Source organism: Nyctereutes procyonoides, unplaced genomic scaffold (genome assembly GCF_905146905.1).
Source record: "Nyctereutes procyonoides isolate TBG_1078 unplaced genomic scaffold, NYPRO_anot_genome, whole genome shotgun sequence".
Lineage (NCBI taxonomy): Eukaryota > Metazoa > Chordata > Mammalia > Carnivora > Canidae > Nyctereutes > Nyctereutes procyonoides.
Window position 1 is genome coordinate 16,195,953 of NW_026575020.1, and position 25,281 is coordinate 16,221,233.

Consider the following 25,281-nt stretch of genomic DNA (forward strand, 5'->3'; position numbering starts at 1 on the left):
AATCTGATTTTTTAAAAAAAGCAAGCCTGTGATGCCTGGTGGCTTAGTGGTTGAGCGTCTGCCTTTGGCTCAGGTTGTGATCTCAGGGTCCTGGGATCGAGTCCCACATCAGGCTCCCCAGATCCCGCATCAGGCTCCCCACAGGGAGCCTGCTTTTCCCTCTGCCTATGTCTCTGCCCCTCTCTCTGTCTCATGAATAAATAAAATTTTAAAATAATAAAGAAAGCTAGCCATGAAGAAATTCTGAGAAGTATTATTTTTTTCAAATTACCAACTGCAACTTGAAATATTTAGACAGATTCTTTTTTTTTAAATTTTATTTATTTATTCATGAGAAACACAGAAAGAGAGGCAGAGACACAGGCAGAGGGAGGAGAAGCAGACTCCATGCAAGGAACCCGATGTGGGACTCAATCCCAGGAATCCAGGATCAAGCCCTGTGCCAAAGGCAGACAGACACTCAACCGCTGACCCACCCAGGCGTCCCAGTTAGATAGATTCTTGTTCTTTAAAAGCTAAGATTTTGCGGGGCACTTCAGTGGCTCAGTAAGTTGAACATCCAACTTTTGATTTCAGCTGAGGTCATGCTCTCTCAGGGTCATGAGATTGAGCTGCACATTGGGCTCCACGCTGGATATGGAGTCTGCTTAAGGTTCTTTCTCTCCCCCTCCCTCTGCCCCTTCTCTCCCTCTCTTTCTAATATAAATAAAAGCTAAGATTTCTCTATGTATAGTAATCAAGATACTGTTAAAATGATATGTATATTGATAATTCCTTTTTCCTTAATATTTCTCACCAGAGGTTTCTCTTATTTGTTTTATAGGGTCCACATATAGCTTCAGTTACATTAGCTGCTTATGAATGCAATTCAGTTAATTTCCCTGAACCACCCTATCCTGACCAGATTATTTGTCCAGATGAAGATGGCATTGAAGGAACCATTTCTTTATGGAGCATCATCTCAAAAGTTAGAATTGAGGCCTGCATGTGGGTAAGATGTCTGTTTTCATCTTTGTCTAAAATTAACCTCACTATCTTGATACTTTGTTGTACTTCATTGAAATTGAGTCCAGATATATATCCACATAGCAAGTCAGTAGATAATTCATGAAGTCACCAATTATCTGCTTCCAGGTAAGAGAAACCCTTTACAGCTTCCCCTATTCATGAAGAACATTCATAAGGAAGGCATGAAGCCATAGGTACCACAAAGCAAGGGGTGCCAAGTAGACAACAGGAAGAAAAAGGAGTACAGATAATGCAACTATACTACTTTGCAAAATTTTACCAATGTTTGTATATTTGACAAACACATAGCAAGTGGCTATATCTCAGTCCCAGATTGGTAAACATTTTATGTCTCTCTCCTATACTCAGATACTCTGTGTTTATTCTTAGGAGGATTATTTCATTTTCTGAGTTAATAATACTAAAGTAAGGTCAGATATTTCTTAATAAACCAAATTTTACTATAGTGGAGATATCAGACTATATGGTGATCTTTTAGTTGTACCAGTTATTCTTTTTATGGTTTGCTTAAATATATTTTGGGAAGCTTTTGGACTGTATGTTCAGTGGCAGATTATTTTAATCCTTACAAAGCATTCTTTTCTTTTTTCTTTATGCCTATATTCATTCAAATGTGCATCATTGAGAAATAGTTCCTATGCTAAAAACTTTCTTTTATCATTTGGACTCATTTAGTTATATGTTCCTGGTAACTTTTTTCCCCTAACAGTGTCTTATAAAGTAAAACATATGAAACAGATCACTTAAAAATCTTAACTAAAATGAGCATGAATATCATACCCACAGAAGAGGAAGATTTTTCAAATATATTTATTTAAATGTTAGTAAGTATGTTTGATGTGGTTTTTTTTTTCAAACTATTGTCTTTGATTTTATTTTTTTATTTATTTTTATTTTTATTTTTTTAGAATTTTTTTAAGATTTTTATTTATTTATTCATAGAGACAGAGAGAGAGAGAGAGGCAGAGACACAGGCAGAGGGAAAAGCAGCTCCATGCAGGGAGCCTGATGTGGGACTCAATCCCGGGTCTCCAGGATCACACCCCGGGCTGCAGGCGGCGCTAAACTGCTGTGCCACCGGGGCTGCCCTGTCTTTGATTTTATTTTATTTATTTATTTATTTTTTTAAATTTTTATTTATTTATGATAGTCACACAGAGAGAGAGAGAGGCAGAGAACAGGCAGAGGGAGAAGCAGGCTCCATGCACCGGGAGCCCAATGTGAGATTCGATCCTGGGTCTCCAGGATCGCGCCCTGGGCCAAAGGCAGGTGCCAAACCGCTGCGCCACCCAGGGATCCCTGTCTTTGATTTTAATATAAGTTATTTGTCTGTTGTAGTATATATACTATAACCTAATATGTTTGTTTTAAAAGAATTATAAGGAAAATGCCATATGTTGAATTTGTTGAATGTGAAAGACAGGAAAAATTGTTGTATTTCCTGTTACTCTTTTATAAACACTGGAAACAAGATCATTGTACTAGCTGTGTATGTTTTATAAATTTAACCATTAATCTTTTGATGAAAAATTATTTAAATAACAAAAGATACTTGGATCATGCTAGAAAGAAATCATGTATATAGATTTTTGTTTTCTATTTTCCTTCTGTTATTTCACAAATGATTTACATGGCTGGATTAACGCTAATGCCAACAAAGAAAAGCTTCCATTGGAGCTGGCAGTGATAATTGCCTCCTCCAGCTCCCATAGTTCATATTGTCTGAAGAGCTCATTTGGCCTGGCTCCATGCACGCCTAAAATTAGTTAACTTGGCTGGTGTAGCAGCTTGTTTTCCCAAACAAATTTTAAGCTGCTAAAAAATATAGATTGTTCCTTAAATTTATTATCCTCACAACAATCAGCATTAGGCTTTGCACATAGTACAAGAATGTTGATAAATATTAATTGGCTGAGTGCTCCTCATACTTCCTTTTTTGAAAGTATTTTTTGTGATGTATAAAGTATAGCACATATCAAGTTATGTTTAAATTGGTTCCTTTTATTCTCAACGTTTAGATAGATAGTCCTTTCAACAAAAGGTATTGGGAAAACAATATTCACATGCAAAAGAATGAATTTGCGTCCTTACCTTGTGCCTTACATAAAAATTAAAATGCGTCGAAGACCTAAACTTATGAACTAAAACTATAAAACTCTTAGAGGAAAATGTAGAGACAAATCTGTGTGATGTCACATTTAGCAGTGGTTTCTTAAATATGACCCCAAAAGCATAGGCAACAAGAAAAAAAAATAGATAAATTGAACTTCACTAAAATTAAAATATCTTATACATCAAAGGACATTAATAAGAGAGTGAAAAGACAACCCTACAGAATAGGAGAAGATGTTCATAAATCATATATCTGATAAACATTTAATATCCAAAATCTTTGAAGGACTTCTGCAACTCAACAACAAAAGATAACCCGATTTTTAAAATGAGCAAAGAAGTTGAGTAGACTTTTCTCCAAAGAAGATATACAAATGGCCAGTAAGTGTACAGATTGTCAGCATCATTTAGTCATTGGGGAAGTGCAAATCCAAACCACAAAGAAATATCCCTTTACACACATTAGGATGGCTGTTATTTCTTTAAAAAGAAAACAAGTGTTAGGATGTGGAGAGATTGGAACTCTCGTAGATTGTTGGGGAGAATGTAAAGTGATTCAGCTGCTGGAGAAAAGAGTTGAGTGGAATTTCAAAAATTTAAAACATAGATTTACCATTTGACCCTCCTCTAATTCTGTTCCTACATAGATACCCACAAAGAACTGAAAACTAGGACTCAAGTATAATAAGTATAGATACTTGTACTTCACTTTCATCAGCATTATTCACATTTTCAGAAAGGTGGAAACAACACAGTGTCCCTCAGCAGACAAATGGGTAAACAAAATGTAGGTGATCATCCACTGCCAAGGCCTGGCCAGGGGCTGCTTTCTGCTGCTTGGGCATCTTGTCCAAAGCTAAGGCCTTAGGCTTGGTCTCTTCCAGGTTACATGGCACTCAGTTTCTGAATGCCTATAGGAAGGAGCTCTTTGACAAGACCAAAGAACACCACTTCTTACATAGCCTGGCTTTGTTAGGGGTGCCCCATTGCAGAAAGGCCCTCTGGGCCAGGATACTGCTAGCCTCTGGAAGTACCTTATTCTGCAACAGCTTTTACTGCCAGGCTCAAAGTGGAGACCCCAGCATCCAGACTTGGGCTTCTGTGGGAAGGAGCCTGCTAATTTTGGTCTGGCTTGCTTTGAATCTTTGAGCTTCCTTGTATTTGATGTCTAGGTACTTCTCTGACAGTTGGAGCAGGGAGGGAAGGGAATTAAAAGAGAAAGGAAAAAAGAAGGTAGTATATACATATAATTGAATATTACTCATCCATAAAAAGGAATAGAGTTTTGGGCAGCCTGGGCGGCTCAGCAGTTTAGCACCGCCTTCAGCCCAGGGCCTGATCCTGGGGACCTGAGATCAAGTCCCACGTTGGGCTTCCTGCATGGTGGCTGCTTCTCCCTCTGCCTGTGTCTCTGCCTCTCTCTCTCTCTCTCTCTCTCTCTTTCTCTCTGTGTCTCTCATGAATAAATTTTAAAAATCTTTAAAAAAATGGAATAGAGTTTTGATTTGTGCTATAATATGGATGAACCTTGAAAACATTATGTTAAATGAAATAAGCCATTACATAGAAAGACAGATATTATATGATTCCACTTATGTGAATTGTATAGAAGAGTGAAATTCATAGAGACAAGAAGTAGATTTGATGTTACCAGAGTTGTGGGAATGAGAAGTTAATGCTTAAGAGGTGCAGAGTTTATGTTTGGGTGATGAAAAATACTGTAAATAATAATAATGATGGCTACACAATATTGTGAATGCAGTTAATGCCACTTAGTTTTATATTTTAAAATGGTTAAATGGAACCCAGTCATAAAAAAGCTCATGCTACTGAGGTTGAGAAACCTAATTAGAATGTGTGGGTCTTAATTCTTGTACTTTACCCTTCTATAAATGTGATCCCATTTATGTTCATATTCAACTGTTTTTTTAAGAGAATGTCTTGCTTGATTTAAAATTTATATCTTATTTGAAATTTTTATCTAATTTGTACTTACTAGCAAAGTAAAATGTCTTTACAGACTTCACTGTCATTATAAATGTACTGAATCAGTAAAATTGTTAAAATATGAAGTACTTCCAATGATAAGATAAAAGACTTGGGTTAACCCTCAGTTTGAACTTATTCCTATGGGTCTTTGAAACAAGCTGAAATGAATTGTTTGATATTGCTGATCATTAGTTACTTTTTTTCATTTGCATCTTTTGATCTTCCCCAGTTTAGATGTATCACCAATGCATGGCTTCACAGATTTTTTTACTCTTGAATTCCAATAACAGTTATTATGTATCCAAGCACCTTAGATTCAGAGTGAACAGAACAGTTTCTATCCTCACAGAGTTTTACGTTCTAGTGAGGGAAATAATTATGAAAAAAATGTATAATTGAGTATCATGGGAAAATTATATATACAAATATGAAGGAGAATACTGTATAACAAAAATTTCCCCTAGTGTGTGATTCAGGGAGGATTTCCATGAAGAAGCAGTGTATCAGTTCAGATCTAGGAATGATAAGGAGTAAAGCGGGACAGCAGGACAGGGGAGAAAAAGAGCATGTGTGTTGACTTTTAGATAAAAAGCATCACCTTTTAAGATTATTATTTGTTAAGTTCATGGTTAGAGGATATTTATTGTGGTAAAATATACATAATGAAAAAAAATAAAAAATATATACATAATGTAAGTTTTACCATTTTAACCATTTTTAAAAAGATTTATTTATTCTAGAACAAGGGATGGTGAGACTAATCTGTATTCTACTTTCTGCCTCTTTGAATATGTCTAATCTTAGACACCCCATCTAAATGGAATCACATAACACTTGTTTTCCATGTCTGGGTTATTTAACTCAGTGTAATGTGTTCAGGTTTTATCCATGCTGTAGCATTTGTCAGAATTTTATTCCCTCCTGAAGCCATTTTAAAATGACCTCAAGGGAAACTGGAAGCAAATTTTCTGTTTTATTTGCAAAACAGTCTTGATAATTCTACTAGAATTGGTAAAATAGTTTTTTTAAAACATTGCTGTGTAAGAGCCCTGAATTTCTCAATGGTTTCAAGCTTACCCCCCTAACTTCTGCTTTTAACTTCTGATTTATGTTTGTACTTGGAATATGTTTTGTTTTTAAAAATTATTAATACACAGATTATACAAAACTACCGTAATTTCTGAGAGTCAGCATATATATAATTTTCTGCTTTCCATATTTGTATTATTAAACTTATGATTCCCAATGTAGAAAAGCAAAACACTGCTGATTTAATTGTGAATCCACTTGACAAAACTTTTTAAAAGGATAAAAATTCACGATTTTTCTCCTCCCCCAAATCTTTGAATAAAATTGGCACTTGAAGAAGATATTTCCCTCTTGCTTTTGCATGTTTGTGCACGTTAAACTCTTCTCCAATTCAAGAAGCAGAGATTTCAGGGTAATCAATTGATACAGAGCACATGGCTTTAAGAAGAGCATTCTAAATTATCGTTTGACTAAAAACCACTTGCCTCTTTGTTTTGCAATAAGGAAGCCAGATATTTCTTCCCCTTAATTAAACCTAGGCTGGCAGTTTTTAGTGTTCCACAGTTCTGTTTTGGCTTTTTGTTATGATTTTGCAAGAATTATAAAATTGTTTTGTAAGAATCATGAAATTATGGGACTTCAGTTTCTGAGATAACTGATTAAAGAAACTTTTATTTCTAGGATATAATGTGTTTTGGGGAACCTGTCTAGATGACTATATTTCTTTTATTTATTTGCATAAAAAAACAAGTATTATGATCATTCTTGTTCTTGATAATGTGAGAAAACATGAACAGAATTAAACCGTAACAATAAATATGGTCAACCGAGCTGCATAAGATAGTATGCAGCTCTTGATTTTATTTCAATCTATTATTACTTCCTTTTTAATTTTAAGGAAACTCGTCATGAGTTTGTTTTCTTTTTTTTCGTCATGAGTTTGAATCATATGATTGCCTTCAGAACTATTGAACATTTGAGTTAACAGGTTTTAAGAGAAGTTCATGTTTTGAATAAAATGTTGCAATTAACTTTTCTTCCTATTTTTTGTAATGGGAAAAAATTAAGTATAGAGAATTATATAATTAATCTAATAATCTCACCCAACCTCAGCTAATATTAATTCCTGGCTAGTATTGATTATCTATATCCTTTGTCACTTGGTTGTCAATTATCTTGAAGCATATCATATATACCATGTCACATTTCATCTGTAAATGTATCAACCTTAGACTTAAAAAACATTATCACACCCAAGAGAAATTAGGAATAGTCTTTTCAAATCCATTACTCCATTAATGTTCAGGTTTTTTTATTGCGTTTATTTCCTTGTTTTTCATTGCGTTTATTTCCTTGTTTTTCATTTCAAATTTGTTTGTTATTGATACTGGGTTGTTTGTCAAATATAGTTTCCCACCATCTGGATTTTACTGATTGTATCCCAATTGGTGTAGTTCAAATACATAAAAAAGTTCTGTTCTCTTTGTTTCCTGGGAGTTGATAGATTAGAGGCTTGAAAAAAATTTTTTTTTACAAAAATACACTTCATAGTCTTGTGTATTTCTACCACAAGGTATAATAATGTCTGATTGTCTTTCTTTTTGTGACATTAGCACCATTGTTACACAAGTCCATTGTTTTATTAGGGGTTATAAACTGGGGGTATTCCAACCACATCAGAAATATTCTGACTAGGGACACCTGGGTGGCTCAGCAGTTGACCGTCACCTTTGGCTCAGGGCATGATCCTGGAGTCCCAGGATCAAGTCCCACTCCAGGCTTCCTGCATGCAACCTGCTTCTCCCTCTGCCTGTGTCTCTGCCTTTCTCTCTCTCTCTCTCACTCTATCTTTCTGTGTGTGTGTCTGTCATGAATAAATAAATATTTTTTTAAAATATTCTGACTAGAATATTTTTATAAAGAAAAACTTCTTTTCACCAATTTGGTTACTCTGAGATATCTTTCATATAGGTAAGACAGGATAAGTAATGGATTCTTGCCTTTATCTGTTTTTTAATTTTTATTTACTTATGTTTATTTTTTAAAGATTTTATTTATTTATTCATGAGAGACAGAGAGAAAGCGAGAGGCAGAGACACAGGTAGAGGGAGAAGCAAGCTCCATGAAGGAAGCCTGATGTGCGACTCAATCCCGGGACCCTGGGATCATGCCCCAAGCCAAAGGCAGACGCTCAACTGCTGAGCCACCCAGGCGTCCCTTTACCTGTTTTTTTAAATAATAAATTGTTCTCTCATATTCTCCAAAGTTGACTAATGTTAACTTTTTTTTGTTTAGTAAATATGATTTGTGTATTATTCATATGTCCTTCAATGTATATGTCTCTCCTTCCTCTCATCTCTCTCTCTCTCTATTAAGTATAGCCGATTCTTTTGGCGCTGAAGGATATTCTTTTTCAGAACTCTTGCTTCACATATGGATAATGAAGTTTCATATGGAGATTGTTGATTCCACGTGTAAAAATATAGCACAAAATGTTAGAATTTGATAATGTTCTTTGGGGATTCTCTTCAAGGCATTTGAGGACATAGTTATAGTACAGAGAAAATAGACCTAAAATTGCTGCTGAGAACTACGAAAGCTTTTTCATTCACTATGACTCAAGGCAGAGAAGGATGGTTCAAATTTGTGAATTTTCCTGGAGACTGTGTACCTTTTACATTATTATCTATCTTGTATTTAAGCCTTTTAAGTCCAAATCAAGTTCCTGATTCTCTTACCTTGTTTTCATCCTTATGTCCTGAGTTGATTGAAAAAAAATTCTCTTCAAAAACAAGAATCCACAAAGTGACTGAAACATGAGTCACTCAATGTCCTGAGGAAATAAACACTTTTTCCTGTGGTGAAAATTTATCTGTCCTAATGTTGAGTTTTCAAGGGGCTTCCTGACCATGATTTGTTAAAAGTTTTAACTCTGCACAAAAGAAAGTTGTATTGAGATTAAAGCAACACCCTAAACACCAGAAGATTTTCCAGAAAAAAAATTTTTATTTTTTATTTTTTTTGAAAAAAAATTTTTTTAATATTTTATCTAACAGTTCTATTAGTGAATACTCATTACCAAATCATTTGAAAATTTGAAAAGAGGAAAATTGGCAGAAATAACAGTATAAGTAGAGATGCTAGAGAACTAACATATAGTGTTTGCAATGCACCAGATATTATCTAAGATTTTAATGTATATTACCTTGTCTGACATTGCATAGATCAATATAAGGGCCAGGATTCACACTTATGTTCTCTTGATTATGTAGTATATGCTTTCCTCCCTAACACATACATCTTACCATGCTTTTGGTGATGTAGAAAAATATAGATTTGTTCTGTGTAGTGTCATTGTGTTGGCAACAGAATCTCATGTGAATATTTTGTTTTTTTTCACGTAGGGTATTGGTACAGCAATTGGAGAGCTGCCTCCATATTTCATGGCCAGGGCAGCTCGCCTCTCAGGTGCTGAACCAGATGATGAAGAGTATCAGGAATTCGAAGAAATGCTGGAACACGCAGAGACTGCACAAGTAAGAACAGTAGGAAAACAAAAAACACACAGAATACCTGAATTATCCTTAAAGAATTTATGGCTAAGGTGAAATTGTTAATAGTTACTTTGAAGAAGAAAATTAACCAGTGTAAAAATATAAAATACAGGGTTTGGGATAGAATATTCAGAAAAGCTGAAGTATAAAAGTGATTATAATCTTGATTTTAGAATAGAGAGATACAGAAAGTCCACAAGACACCTCACATTAAGCTGAAACACCTGGCCAGAAAGTAGGGTAAGTTGATGTTGCCAATGAAGTTAAGGAACTGACATTTCTTTATCCATTATGTGTTTTTAAGTATTACCAAGCAGACCACTAACAAAATAAAAAGGACAAGTAGATGGGTCAGGTTATGAGTCCAAAATAGTAGAACTTGTAAATTAAGTTTTTGAGAATAACATCAAAATAGTTTGCCATGTTAGGGCAGCCCGGGTGGCTCAGCGGTTTAGCACCGCCTTCAGCCCAGGGCGTGATCCTGTAGACCCAAGATCGAGTCCCACGTCAGGCTTCCTGCATGGAACCTGCTTATTCCTCTGCCTGTGTCTCTCATGAATAAATAAATAAAATCTTAAAAAAAAAAAAGTTTGCCATGTTAGAGGAAATTATTTGGAATTACTAATTAAGAAAGGACAATTACAAGGTCAGCTCAGTTGATAGAACATGCATCTCTTGATCTCAGGGTCATGAGTTCAGGCCCATGTTGAGAGTAAAGATTACTTTAAAAAAAAAAAAAAGATTTTTGGGACACCAGGTTGGCTCAGTCAGTAGAGACTGTGATTCTTGATCTTGGGGTCATCAATTTGAGCCCCACATTGGGCATAGAAATTAACTTTTAAAAAAATTGAGCAACTTGAGTGGCTCAGTCAGTTGGGCATCTGCCTTCGGCTTGAGTCATAATCCCACGGTCCTGGGATAGAGCCCTGTATTGTGTGTGTGTGTGTAAGTATATTATTAAGAAAGAAAGGACAATATAATAAACTAATCCTTTAACAGTGAGGGGGAAGAAAGGCTGTGGCTTTTATACCTGAATATAAACTATGTATCAACTTGTATCTTAATGTTATAAAATAGGTATTTTATTCTTTGTAGGAAAATTACTAAGAATATTATTAACTGATTGAGTCTCCATCTTAGGAATGATAGTAGAAATCAACATAGTCAAAAATAAAAAGGATATAAAAGAGATTTTTGAAATATTATATATAAAATAGATCTCCCTTTCCAGTGAAATGAAATGGAAAAGTTGTCTTACTGGGATGCCTGGGTGGCTCAGCAGTTGAGCCATCTGCCTTAGGCTCAGGGCATGATCCCAGAGTTCCAGGATCAAGTCCCATGTCAGGCTCCCTGCAAGGAGCCTGCTTCTCCCTCTGTCTATGTCTCTGCCTTCTCTCTGTTTCTCTCATAAATAAATAAATAAATAAATAAATAAATAAATAAATAAATAAATAAATAAATAAAGTCTTAAAAAATAATAATAATAATTTGTGAAAAGTTGTCTTACTGTTTTGTGTTTTTAAGTGTGTGTACCCATGTGAGCAGACACACATTTTTATTAGGAATGAGTTCATAGTTTTCTTCTGAGTGGAACCTGAGGCTCAAAAAAACCATTACCCTTGAGGGGGAAGAAAATATATATTTTAATGACAGATGGGCTTTTTAAAAAGGCATTATGAGGGACAGCCCGGGTGGCTCAGCGGTTTAGCGCCACCTTCAGCCCAGGGTGTGATCTAGAGACCTGGGATTGAGTTCCACATCAGGATCTCTGCATGGAGCCTGCTTCTCCCTCTGCCTGTATCTCTGCCTCTCTCTCTCTCTCTCTCTCTGTCTCTCATGAAAAAATAAATAAAATCTTAAAAAAAAGAAAAGTTTCAAATATAAATATAGAATAGCCAAATAACCAAACATAAAACAAATGAATCAGAGAGATTTGAGCATCTGCTCTGTGTAGAAAGAGACAAGTTGGCCTTGGTATTTGCTTTGCCTTATCTATCAACCAGGTATTATGTCTCTTTTCCTCACAACATAAGACTTATATTAATGCTAATAGTTGTTACTAATATAAAACAATTTTTAAATTATCCAATTTAAAATTATCCAATTTTCCAATTATCCAATTTTTCAATTATCCAATTTTTAAATTATTTAAAAATTTTAATTTTTAAAATCCAATATCTAATTTAACCCTTATATGGAAAGGTACCTTTCTTCTAATTTTATTGAAAACTTCAGATCTAGAAGTTGTTACCTCCCTAATTTTACACACTTAGAAGTAGAGCTAGAACCAGAACTCAGAATACCAATGGCTACTGAAACCATGTTCATCTGTAGACTAAATGGCTAAGTATCTTCAGTAGTAACAACTGATACATCTGGAATTGTGGCAATAATAATGTATGTCATTTAACATCTCAAAAACTCCTCTTTCCATCTATATTAAATGAGCAAACTGAAAGTAAAATAAGTCTAGGATCCTTGCAGTTTAAAATTTTTATGCTATGGATTGGATGCCAAATAGGCATAAGTGTTGTTTTCTGTTAAGTCAACTAATATACTATTTTTGTTTTCCTTTTTTTTTAACTTTTTGTTTTGGAATTAACAGTTTTTCATTTGCATAGTTTTTTCAATTTCTTCTCTCCGTTCTACCAGCTCTGCAAACCACTTTGTTTCTTTCTTTCTTTTTTTAAAAAAATATTTTATTTATTTATTCATGAGAGACACAGAGAGAGAGGCAGAGACATAGGCAGAGGGAGAAGCAGGCTCCATCCAGGGAGCCTGATGTGGGACTCAATCCCGGGACTCCAGGATCACACCCTGAGCCAAAGGCAGACGCTCAACCACTGAGCCACCAGACGTCCCTGCAAAACACCTTTCATTGTCACTTTCCACTTGGGGAAACCTATAAAATATTATCAGTTCTGTCTTCTTTCTTGGGAGTACTCACTCAGGAGCTAGCGCCCTGCACACACACTGCAATCTGGACTGTATTCTCTTGGATTCCCTTTGCACAGTTACTGCTTTTACAGTTTGGATCTCTTGTCTTCTTTCTTTTGTTTTTGCTCTTTTTTCCTTTCTTTTTTTTTTCTTTTTTTCTTTTTTTGTAATTTCTACTCCCAACATGAGGCTCAACCTCACGGCCAAGAGTTGCAGACTCTTCCAAGTGAACCAGCCAGGTGCCACTTGTTTTCTTCTTTCTTAATTTACTCCCTCATTTTGGTTGAACACATTCTACCATAGCTTCCTGAGAAAGATTGAGTCGATGGAAATTCTGAAAATACTGTGTCCTTTACTCACACTTAATAACTGAATGTAGTATTCTAAGTTGAAAATCATTGTTTTAACTTAGAATTTGGAAGTCATTGCTCAATTATCTTTAGACCTCTGATGTTGATATTATTGGAGCTAATGCATCCTGACTCTTCTTCATAGATAGTCTTTTTAGGTTATTTTATTTTCTTCTCTATATACTGTTAGATTCATTATCTGAGGTATGGGTCTTTAAAATTTTAAATTTTAAAGTTTTATTCTAAGCACTCAGAAGCTTGTCAATCTAGAGTCCATTTGTTTGGGGAAATGTTCTTGTATTTTTTCCTGTGTCTGTTCACCTTTTTAGTCTCTATTTTTGCTTTCTGTAATTCTCATTATTTTGGTGTTGGGCCTCCAACATTCATCCTTTTAAAATTTTTTGATAATTTTGCTTCTAATATTTATCACATTCTACTTTACATGCACGGTCTTTATCTTTTAACTCTAATATTAAAATGGTTTTCCACTGTCATATTTATTTTCAAAAAGTAATTTTCACTATATTTCCAAGAAATGATTTCTTGTCTTTTTTTAAGATTTATTAATTTGTTTTTGAGAGAGAGAGCATGCATGAGTATGAGCACTGAGGGGAGGGGCAGAGGGAAAATGAGAGAGAATCTCAAGCAGACTCTGCTGAGCATGGAGTCCAACTCAGAACCCTGAGATCATGACTTGAGCCAAAATCAAGAGTCAGACACTTAACTGACTGAGCTACCTGGGCACCCCAGTTTCTTTTGTTTTTAAAGATACCCCAGTTTCTTTGGTTTCTTCGTTTTTTTTTTTGTTACTCCAGGCATTGTTTCTGTTTTTTCCTTTGTTCTGCTTCCTGTTGGAAGCTTTCCTCCAACCTGTGATCCTTATTTTTCTGTTTATATGTAAGAATAAGGCACTTAAGAGTTGAATGGAAGCTATGTGTGTGGAAGCAAGTTGTAGGAGTGGCAGGCCATCTTATTTATTGGAACCTCCACATATCAGTTTCTGTGGCTCTTTCATTTGGGATAGTTCATTTTCTCTAGTGATGGACTCTCCGATTTTTTGCTTGGGGAATATAAACTTTGTCGCTAACATTGTAAAACGAGGCTATAGAAGTGGGGTTAAAGATGACCATTTACCATATAGACTTACCATTTAACTCGTTAGTGTTCAGTCTAGATACCTACACAAACATGTCCTGAGCCCAAAACCTTTTGGTTCACTTTATCTAGAGACTATACTTGATGTCTTTTATGGGACTAGGAGGAATTATCTGTCTGTGCTAAGTAGTGAGGGGACCTGGGAGTCTACTTATACAGTCTCCTTGGGGACTCAGTTGGTTGAAATGTCTGACTATTGATTTTGGCTGAGATCACAAGCTCAGGATCATAAGATTGAGCCCTGCATCAGGCTCCACACTTAGCAAGGAATCTGCTTTTCTCTCTCTCCCTCAGCCCCTCTCACCAATGGCGCTCCCTCACTAAAATAAATAATCTTAAAAAAAAAAAAAAATACAGTCTCTCTGGTTTTAGTCCTACCTCAGCCTCTCCTGCATTTCAGCCGAAAATCCTTTTTGGAGTTATGTAATATGAATCACTTTGCTTCTCTTTCAAATCCTTCACTGTAGGTTCTCAGGTATAATATTTTTTCCATCTTTCCTTACCTTCATTAATGTTCATTTCATCAAAGACAGAGTTCATGTTTCTGGTTTTTTTTGTTTGTTTGTTTTGGGGGCTTATTATTAAGATAGGAGGTGTTCCAGCTATCTCTTGCTGAGTAACAAAATATGCCAATATTAAGTGGTTTTTTTAAAATTTTTATTTATTCATGAGAGACACAGAGAGAGAGAGAGAGAGAGAGAGAGAGGCAGAGACACAGGGAGAGGGAGAAGCAGGCTCCATGCAGGGATCCTGATGTGGAACTCAATCCCGGGTCTCCAGGATCACACCCTGGGCTGAAGGCAGCGCTAAACTGCTGAGCCACCCGGGCTGCCCAATATTAAGTGGTTTTAAACAAGAACATTTATAGTGCTCACAGATATGAAATTTGTTGAAACGAGTTTGACTGTAAATTAGAGAATTTACTTTTTTTTTAAGATTTTTATTTATTTATTCATGAGAGACACAGAATGAGCAAGAGGCAGAGACACAGGCAGAGGGAGAAGCAGGCTCCATGCAGGGAGCCCGATGCAGGTCTCGATCCTGGGTCTCCAGAATCACGCCCTGGGCCAAAGGCAGGCGCTAAACCACTGGGATCCCCAGAATTTACTTTTAAGATGGTTTACTTACATGACTGACAAATTGATTCTGGCTGTTGGCTTGGAGTTCAGCTGGACTGTTAGTTTGGGATTTCAAGTTATTCTTCATGGAGATTTTTGGGCTTCCTCATACCATGGCACTTGAGTTACAAAAACATCTGTTCCAAAGGAATTTAGGTGAAAGATATAAGTTTTCTCAGTTGACATAATCTCAGAAATCTCAATTACCTTGCCACATTTTGTAGGCCAAGTAAGTCACTAAAGTTAACCCAAATTCAGAGAGTCAAATTAAATTTCACCTCTTAGTGAGAGGAATAAGGAAGAATTTGCAGCCTTCTCTAATCTACCACAGGAACAAAGGTCTTATTTGTATATCTTGAAGTGGGAACCTTCCTGTAATATTTTTAATAGGAGGGACACCTGGGTCGCTTAGCAGTTGAGCATCTGCCTTCAGCTCAGGGCATGATCCTGGAGTTCCGTGATCAACTCCCAAACTAGGCTTCTTGCATGGAGCTTGCTTCTCCCTCTGCCTGTGCCTCTGCCTCTCTGTGTCTCTCATGAATAAATAAATAAAATCTTTTTAAAAATATTTTTTAAAAGGATATATCATTGGCAAACCAGAATTTCTTTATAGGAGGGGAATAGGTTGGTAAATGATCTTGAATGTGTATAATGTAAGAAGTTGTTGAAAAGAATTTAGACAGTGATGCCTGGGTGGCTCGGCAGTTGAGCGTATGCCTTCGGCTCACGGCGTGATTCTGGGGTTCCAGGATTGAGTCCCATTTTGGGCTCCCCGTGAGGAGCCTGCTTCTCCCTCTCTCCTTCTGTGTCTCTCATAAATAAATAAAATCATTAAAAAAAGAAAATAATTTAGACATATTTCTTTGAACGGGGGAAATGATGAACTTGTCACATATCCAAAAGTTGTCTCTCCTGTGACAAGAGGATATAGTCATGCTGAAACTATAGAGGTAAACTTTGTCTTAGAATTAGTGGGTAGAGGGGATCCCTGGGTGACTCAGCGGTTTAGCGCCTGCATTCGGTCCAGGGCATGATCCTGGAGTCCCGGGATCAAGTCCCACATCGGGCTTCTGCATGGAGCCTGCTTCTCCCTCTGCCTGTGTCTCTGCCTCACTCTCTCTCTCTGTGTCTCTCATGAATAAATAAATAAAATCTTAAAAAAAAAAAAAAGAATTAGTGGGTAGAGGTTTTCTGAGGCCTACAATGGCTCAATGTTGTTAAAACAACTGCCTATCAACTTTAATTGTGTACAAATGGAATTGCTATTTCAAAAAGAATGAATGTCTTATCTCTCTCTGTAATATTTTTCATGGATCCATGCGCAGCACTTCCTGCGTTGTGTAGAATACTAACTGGATGACTCATTTCATTCTTTACAAGTTTTTGATTCTGGGATTATAAATAATACATTCTGTAAACTTGTTAACATCTAAAAGCTCAATCTCTAAAAACTCAGATCCTCTAGAATTTGATAAAATTAATTATTCTTTTTTTAAGATTCATTCATTCATTCATTCATTCATGAGAGACGGGGGGCGGGGCGGAGGGGCAGAGACACAGGCAGAGGGAGAAGCAGGCTCCATGCAGGGAGCCCGACGTGGGGACTTGATCCCGGGTCTCTAGGATCATGACCTCAGCCAAAGGTAGCACTAAACTGCTGAGCCACCCGGGCTGCCCCAAAGTTAATTATTCTTCATCTTGTATGTATGATTTGAGCTTTTGAAGACTTTTGAGTCTTAAAGATACTTAATCTTTCTTTACCATTAGGGCAGTAATCTTTTTTGTTCATCTATTACAGCCCTGATTATTTTAGTTATTTTTTGACTGGATCTTCTCTAATTCTGCTTTGATGGTTTTGAGTTGTGGAAACCAGCCTGCGCACTGTCTTCTGATGGTTATGAGGTTTGGCTGCTTTTATACTATAAAGCCAATAATTACAATCACTGTTTTAGGATAAGCTATATATTTCTTATTCCTTAACTTTATATTGGCTTATATTGAAAAACCAAGTAAGCAAAGTGTGGGCATTCTTTTTCATGTCCTTAAATCAGAAGTTAAATATTCGGGCAACCCCGGTGGCTCAACGGTTTAGCGCCACCGTCAGTCCAGGGCATGATCCTGGAGACCGGGGATAAAGTCCCACGTCAGGCTCCCCGCATGGAGCCTGCTTCTCCCTCTGCCTGTGTCTCTGCCTCTCTCTCTCTCTCTGTGTCTCTCAGGAATAAATAAATAAAATCTTTTTTTTAAAAAAAAGAAGTTAAATATTCTTTTTTGTATTTTAATACTTTATTTTTTCCTGAGAGATACAGAGAGAAGCAGAGATGGTAGAGGGAGAAACAGGTTCCTTCTCTCCCAGATCATGCCCTGATCCAAAGGTGGATGCTCAACTGCTGATCAACCCAGGCATCCAAGAAGTTGTTATATATTCTTTATGAATGTTTCATTTAAAATTTCTATGCAGGGAAATCCCTGGGTGGCGCAGTGGTTTGGCGCCGTCAGCAGCCCAGGGTGTGATCCTGGTAGCCCAGGATCGAGTCCCACGTCAGGCTCCCTGCATGGAGCCTGCTTCTCCCTCTGCCTGTGTCTCTGCCTCTCTCTGTCATGAATAAATAAATAAAATCTTTTTAAAAAATAATAAATAAATAAAAATAAAATTTCTATCCAGAATTACAGTTATATGTACTGTCAACCAGTTATACAAACTACAAAATAATTAAATGAAGTAATATGATAAAAGACTAATTCTTCATCCCTGACAACTATTGATTTCAATAAAACTATGTATAAGACCCTTAAATGAAGTGCCACAGTACAATTCTGAAGTTGAGATATTTTTCCTGATTTGGCAGGAAGCACATTCAAGAACATATAGTGAATCTCAGAGCCAGCACCCAACCCAGTTTTCTGACATCTAGATTAGTTTTCTGCTTACTGTACAACAACATAGCAACATTTTCCTCTAGGTTAATGCAATAAAAAGTGAAGAACTAAATTAAAATTTGTTTTCTTCTTCTGTATTTGATTTTTCTTTCTTTATGGCCTTTCCTTTTTTTTTTTTTTTTGACCAGTTTTCATCAGTTCTGTGGTTCATTATAGATTTTAGCATATGTGAGTATAGTTATCCCTGTATTTTTTTCCCCAGGTTTAGACAAGGGGTTGTGTGAGGTTTATAATTTTCATTTATTTATTTTGTGGTTATAGAGGCTGGAAGTAGAATAGTTGGAGAGGTGATTATTGCCAGTTTTCCACATTATAAATTATCTGTCAGAGTCCTAATGTTTTAATTCATTTAAAGAAGAGTTTCTAATTATGGCTTAGCAGAAATAAGTTTTTGTTTTTGTTTGTTCTTGGAAACACTGTGGACTGTTACTATGTCCAAGTAAGATCTATTATACCTCAGCTATTTGATACACTTTTGTGACACATTCTCATTTTTGTTTTTAAGGTTTTTCACTATGCAAGTAAATTTGTAACAATTTACAAGGATTTTTTTGTCATTTTATTTGTAAACAGTAATCTTAAAAACATTTTTTTATGTTTTCTTCCTTTTTTAAGATTTTATTTATTTATTCATGAGAGACACAGAAAGAGAGTCAGAGACACAGGCAGAGGGAGGAGAAGCAGGTTCCATGTAAGGAGCCCAGTGTGGGTCTTGATCCTGGAAATCTGGGATCACTCCCTGAGCCAAAGGCAGATACTCAACCACTGAGCCACCCAGCCATCCCTTTTTATGTTTTCAGTAACAAATTTGTCTTAGAGTCTTTGCTTCTGTTATTTTTCCAAATTTGCATATTTTAAAAGTACATTAATGCTTAAAATAATAGGATTGGAACATTCCAGAAGTAGTAAAAGCAAAAAGTGAAAGCCCACATGCCTGCTTCCCAGAGTAGGATAATAATCACCACATTCTAGACTGTTTTCTTTCCATATATAACTTTTAAAAATAAAAACTAGAATCATACCATAAATATTACTCTGAAGTTCCTTTTTTCACATGTATGTCATAGACATTTGATACTGATTTTAAAAATTGTGTTTTGGGGTACCTAGGTGGCTCAGTTGGTTGGGCATCTGCCTTTCAGCTCAGGTTGTGATCCTGGGACTAGCCCTATGTTAGACTCCCCAGCTAGTAGGGGTGTGCTTCTTCCTCTGCCCCTACTCCTGTTCATGCTCCGTCTCTCTCACAAATAAATAAATAAATAAAATCTTTTAAAAAATAAAAATAAAAAATAATAAAGCTGTGTTCTTATTATGAAGTGACACAGGTCATTGTGGAAAATTTGTCTGTATATTTAAAAATAATTCTTCCATCCTTCAGTCTCCATCCTTCAGTCTGTTTTCCTATAAGCATCTATAAGAGTGAATCTGTTTATTGCTTTGTGACTTGTTTTGAATATAAACACATCCTATGGGGATGCCTGGGTAGCTCAGTGTTTAAGCATCTGCCTTCGCCTTTGGCTCAGGGCGTGATCCCAGGTCCAAGGTCCTTGGATCGAGTCCCACATTGGGCTCCCCGTAGGGAGCCTACCTATGTCTCTCCCTCTGTCTCTGTGTCTATTTATGAATAAATAAATAAAATCTTAAAAAAAATACTCAGCTATAGCCGTGAGTTCAGTTGGGTTGGTGACCACCTACCCTATAATTAATTAATTAGTAAGTAAAAAGTAAAAACATCCTATGGACCTTTTTCAGTGTCATTAAATATTTTCCACATCTTTGCTTTTTATAACAGCTTTCTTCCTGGTTATAAAGTATTCTTATTGTATGACATGATGAAAATACAGATAAACAAAAAAAGAAAGAAGAAAACTTTTCATCTAACTGGTTTCTTTACCCAGTTTTTATATTTAGAGTATGTCTCACTTTGTTGTTGATTGATATTTTTAAGGAGATTCCTTTTGTCATGCTTCCACTATTTTTTCCATATTGTTCTGAGTGTTCTTATGTTTTACTTCTTGGATAAAGAAGTGTACTTTTTTATTTGATTGACTGATTGATTGATTGATTGATTGATTGATTGATTTTTAAAGATTTTTATTCTTCCATTCATGAGAGACACAGAGAAAGGCAGAGACACAGGCAAAGGGAGAAGCAGTTTCCATGCAGGGAGCCCTGCGTGGGACTCGAACCTGGGAATCCAGGATCACACCCTGAGCCAAAGGCAGGCACCCCACCACTGAGCCACTTAAGTGTCCCATGTTTACTTTTTTAAAAATTCTAATATCTTAGACTTTTCCTTTTGGAATAATGTCTAAAATTATCTTGCTGAACCCTTATGATTATGTAGTGAATATTCAGCCATATTCCCCTTTAATATTTTTATGGTTTGATTCTTTTACCCTTATATATTTATTAAAATATTTTTATTTATCATATAATATAGAAATCTAACTTTTTCACCTTTAAGTAACTAGCTATGTATATATCATTTCAACATTTTCCCAGTGGTATGGCTATGTTAGTTTTGTCTTACACTTTATTGGTATAAATTGGATATTACTTATTTCTAAATGTTTCTGGTACATAGAAAGATACTAGGTTTTTATTTGTTAAGCTATAACTTTAATGACCTTTTTTTATTTATATCGTGTTGGTTGTGATTTAAAATTTTTTCATACTATTCAGTTTCACAAGGATCCAAAAGTTTATCTGACTTTGGTGTTATAATCTCCTCACAGATACATGTATTTTGAAAACCCTTAATTTGATAAGAGCAATAAAATATAAAAAAGTTGAATCAACTAGCTAGAACAGGGAATTAAGGAGAATGAGTAATATGAATGAATATTTAAATTTTAAGATTGCCTGAAACTGAGGTAGAAAATGTGTTTTTTATTCATTTAGGTAGAGCCCTTTGATAGAATAGGTTTATCAGCAGGAAGAGTGAAAAAAATACTTGGCTTTCAGTGCTTTATCATGTGCTCTCCAACTAGGCTAAACGGTGTATGTGCTTTTACTAGGAAACTATTACTAGGTAGCAATCTACAGCCAAGTATTTGCTTAAATTCTACTTTTGACTAATGATTAGGTTTTATACTATAGTATTTTGAGAGGAATAAGAGATTATTAATCGATTCATCTGAATTCAGATTCCTTATGGTACCTGATTTATTTTCATGAGTACAGTACTGAGATTAGGCAGTATTTTTCCACTAAACTGACTTCCTTTTGTTCTTGGCTTTCTATCATGTTTTCACTTGATGTCTGTGGGAGGTAGACACGAATAAATGTAGCTTCCTATGACCTTGAACTATTCTGGCATAATTATAAAATTTAAGTCAAGATAGCTGTCTGTATGCTTTATGGACTATTTCATGCAAGGTCTTTTTTATTATTTTATTTAGAGAAAGAGGGAGCACAAATGTGCAAACAGAGGGAAAGGGAGAGAATCTTCAAGCAGACTCTGCACTGAGTGGGGAGCCCAGCATGGGGCTCGATCTCATGACCCTGAGATCACCTGAGCCGAAATCAAAAGTCAGATGTTTAATTGACAAACCCACCCAGGTGCCCCTCATGCAAGGTTTAATTATTCTCTTTATGATATTCTTTTTCTTCTTTGTACCTGATTTTTGTTAATGTCAGCATCCTCATAATCACAGTCAAAACTGAGTCATCTGACTCTCTCCTTGTTTCCCATATCCAGTCATTCTTCAAGGCCTATTGACTCTATCTCCTCAGTATCTTCATATTTGCCCTCTCTGGATCAAATCTTTACCACTCTTCCCTGAACATTTCCAGTGACTTCCTAATAGGTCTCCTCTTTACTAGTTTTTTTTCCTCAAATCTGTTCCTGCAAAAAGCAACAAAAACAACTTTCTGAAAAAATCCCTTTAGTCATGAAACTTTGGTGCTCAAAAATCTTCCTAATCTCTGGAAATTGTTTCTCGCTATATCTTTCTTGTGTCGTATTCTACCTTCTTTTAAAACTATTTTTGGAGCAGCCCCGGTGTCTCAGTGATTTAACACCGCCTTCAGCCTAAGGCGTGATACTGGAGACCCGGGATCGAGTCCCATGTTGGGCTCCCTGCATGGAGCCTTCCTCTCCTTCTGCCTGTGCCTCTGCCTCTCTCTCTTTCTCTCTCTCTCTCTCCCTGTCTCTGTGTCTTTCATGATTAAATAAATAAAATCTTAAAAAAAAAAAAACTATTTATAGACTTTTTGGAGTACCTGGCTAGCTCATTCAGTAAAGCATGTGAGTTTTGATCCCAGGCTGGTGAGCCTAAGCCCCTTATTGGGGGATAGAGTTTTCTTTAAAAAAAATAAAATAAAATAATAAAATAATTTTTTTAAAAAAGAGTAGCCGGGGTAGCTCAAGCGGTTTAGCACCACCTTCAGCCCAGGGCATGATCCTGGAGACCTGGATGGAGTCCCACATCAGGCTCCCTGCATGGAGCCTGCTTCTCCCTCTGCCTGTGTCTATACCTTTCTCTCTCTCTCTCTCTCTCTCTCTCTCTCTCTCTCTCTCTCCTCTCTGTGTATTCTCATGAATAAATAAATAAAATCTTAAAAAAATAAAAATAAAAAGTATTTTTAAAAAATAAAACTATGGACTTCTTTCTTTCCCAGGAGTCTGTAAACTGCTTGAGAAGGGAGTACCAAAATTATTTTCAGCAACACTTGCCTAGTCTTGCACATACTACTCATGTGGTAGATACTTTGAATAAACTAAGGAATATCAAGAGAAAAAGTATACATTACATGAAACATTTTCACTTAATAATCTCACTCCACTGCAAAATAAAATGTAAACTGCAGTGAGTGAACACAGATCATTTTATGTAAGAAAGACTGAATTTTCTACATCTTTGAATTTAATAGGCATCTCAGAACGAGGCTTGAAGGTAATATAGGAAACACCAGTAGTTAAATGACTAATTTTTAAATTCACATTAGGTAAAACAAGATTTATAAAATTCCATATTTTAGAAACATGAAATTTCTTGTGGCACCTTATTTATTCTCCAAGCTGCATAGCCAAAGAAAAGGGGAAAATTAAAAACATTAGGAATAAAAAAGTTTGAAAAATAAAGTAACCTATTCACTTGATGTATCATAAAAGATTAGAGCAGCCAGTATTATTGAAGCAGTGGGAAATGGGAGCATGGGGGTGGTTGTGGTATTTTTGTGTTTAAAGCTTACACAATAGAGCAGGAATGTTGTACATATTTACTTGGGAGAATATGGTTTGAATAAGTTTGCTTTCCTAAACACCATCTCTCCAAGTGACCTAGCTACTTGGATTCTTTTGCACAAAGTATTAGGTTGCTGATTGTGTGAAATTTACTGTTTCTTATTATTCCTATAGGAAATTGAAAATTAATGCAGAAGTAAGAAATTTAATTTTCTTAAAACTTTATCTATTAAAGGGTGCCTGGGTGGCTCAGTTGGTTAAGCATCTGCCTTCAGCTCAGATCATGAATTTGGGGTCCTGGGATCTGGTCCTGCATTGGGCTCCCTGCTCAGCTAGGAGTCTGCTTCTCCTTCTGTCTCCTCCTCCCCTTGTTCATGTTCTCTCTCTCTCTCTCTCTCTCTCTCTCTCTCTCTCAAATAAATAAATAAATAAATAAATAAATAAATAAATAAATAAATAAAAACTTTAAGAAAAACAACTACTATCTGTTAAGAGAATGCAATTTTTTCCTCCATATTTAGTTTGCTTTTCTCCTGAATGTAAGTCATGAGTCTGTGGTACACCATCTTAGGTTAAGTATTTCCTCAAAGGCGATTTTACAGTTTCTGGATTTAATCTTAATTTAAGGGAACATATTTTTTAGCTTCTGTGTAGGACTGCAATATATAAATTGATGAATACTTGCCACTTAATCTGATTTATTGAAGCTAAATCCCCAAATTAAGTTTAAATACTAATATCTTTTACTAGTCTTACTATATTTAAGGCCCCAAACACTTTTTTCTTAGGCTAATAAGATCCTTTTCTATTCAGAAATTTCAGGTTATTTACATTACTTTTTTAGTGAAAACACATAACACAAAAAAGTTCATCAGTTGTAACGGTAGTTTTCATTTTTATGGCTGGTATGTTACTCTATATGTAGTAGGATAAATTACCCAGTGATCATTCCCCCAAAGTACAAGATGATAATTAAAGGTTCTTTTCACTTTCTTTTGGTAGTGATAGAATATGTGTTTGAACATTGGAGTTTAGAGACTATGAGAAAGTAATAATGATTATTTATACACCACTGAAGTGTTTTATCATACCTTTGATACTGTTGTCTGTTAAGCACATTTTCCAATGAAGTGTTTGCAGTTGCCCATACCATGTCAATGCCTGCTAGTTTTTACCCCTGTGAACTCTGTTCCTTTACATACAGAGATTTATGAAAGAGTTCGTGATGTTGATGATCTGAAACCCAACAGGACTATTTTTGTATACTTCAGTGCCAGTTGAACACACTCGGTGTCAGTTGTTGCTGGGACCTGTTTTTGACTTTCTCGAACCTTTACTGGCTGTGGTTTGTCTGGCCATCACATGACTTCTCTGAAAATTCCCCCTCCCCTTCATTTCCAGTAAACTGTTTGAGTAGGAGTGAGTCAGAGTGAAACCAGCTTCCCTGTAACCGCAGGGCTTGTTAAAGAATTTGTCAACGTGGACTCTAGAGGGTTTGCATTAAGCTTTGCAGTAACTACTATGATTTGTGTTGCGTCAGGACTTCCACAGAAAAGCTTCCTGCTCTCAAGATCTTTTCCCTGTTTGCAAAGGGTTAAACTGATAAACTTTGCCATAATGAACAGTAGAGACACATGTTAAACACTTTTCTTTATCGTTTAAAGGCATGTCAAAGCTACCAGGGCTTACTGTAGTTTCTCTTTTCAGAATCAACCACACCCAACAACATTTAGTTTTTGAAAAGACAGGCCTGCTAGATCTTCTTTCAGAGCTGGCTCATGATTTTACCACAAAGTACAATCAAGATTAAGCAATTTTAAGTGGTCTCTTTTGAAGGATTCTGTTGCAGGATATTGCGACTGCTAGCACATTTAGCT

The 25,281-nt window shown here is 35.9% G+C and overlaps 1 protein-coding gene across 2 annotated transcripts in view; it reads left to right on the forward strand.

Annotated features, from left to right (window-relative positions):
* The window catches only part of VMP1 (vacuole membrane protein 1), a 142,441-nt gene that overhangs the window by 54,960 nt on the left and 62,200 nt on the right, over positions 1-25,281 (forward strand). For both annotated transcript variants that reach the window (XM_055327356.1, XM_055327364.1), the window contains exons 6-7: positions 824-991; positions 9,564-9,695. In XM_055327356.1, coding sequence (XP_055183331.1) covers positions 824-991; positions 9,564-9,695 — 300 coding nt within the window. The remainder of the gene's footprint in view (positions 1-823; positions 992-9,563; positions 9,696-25,281) is intronic.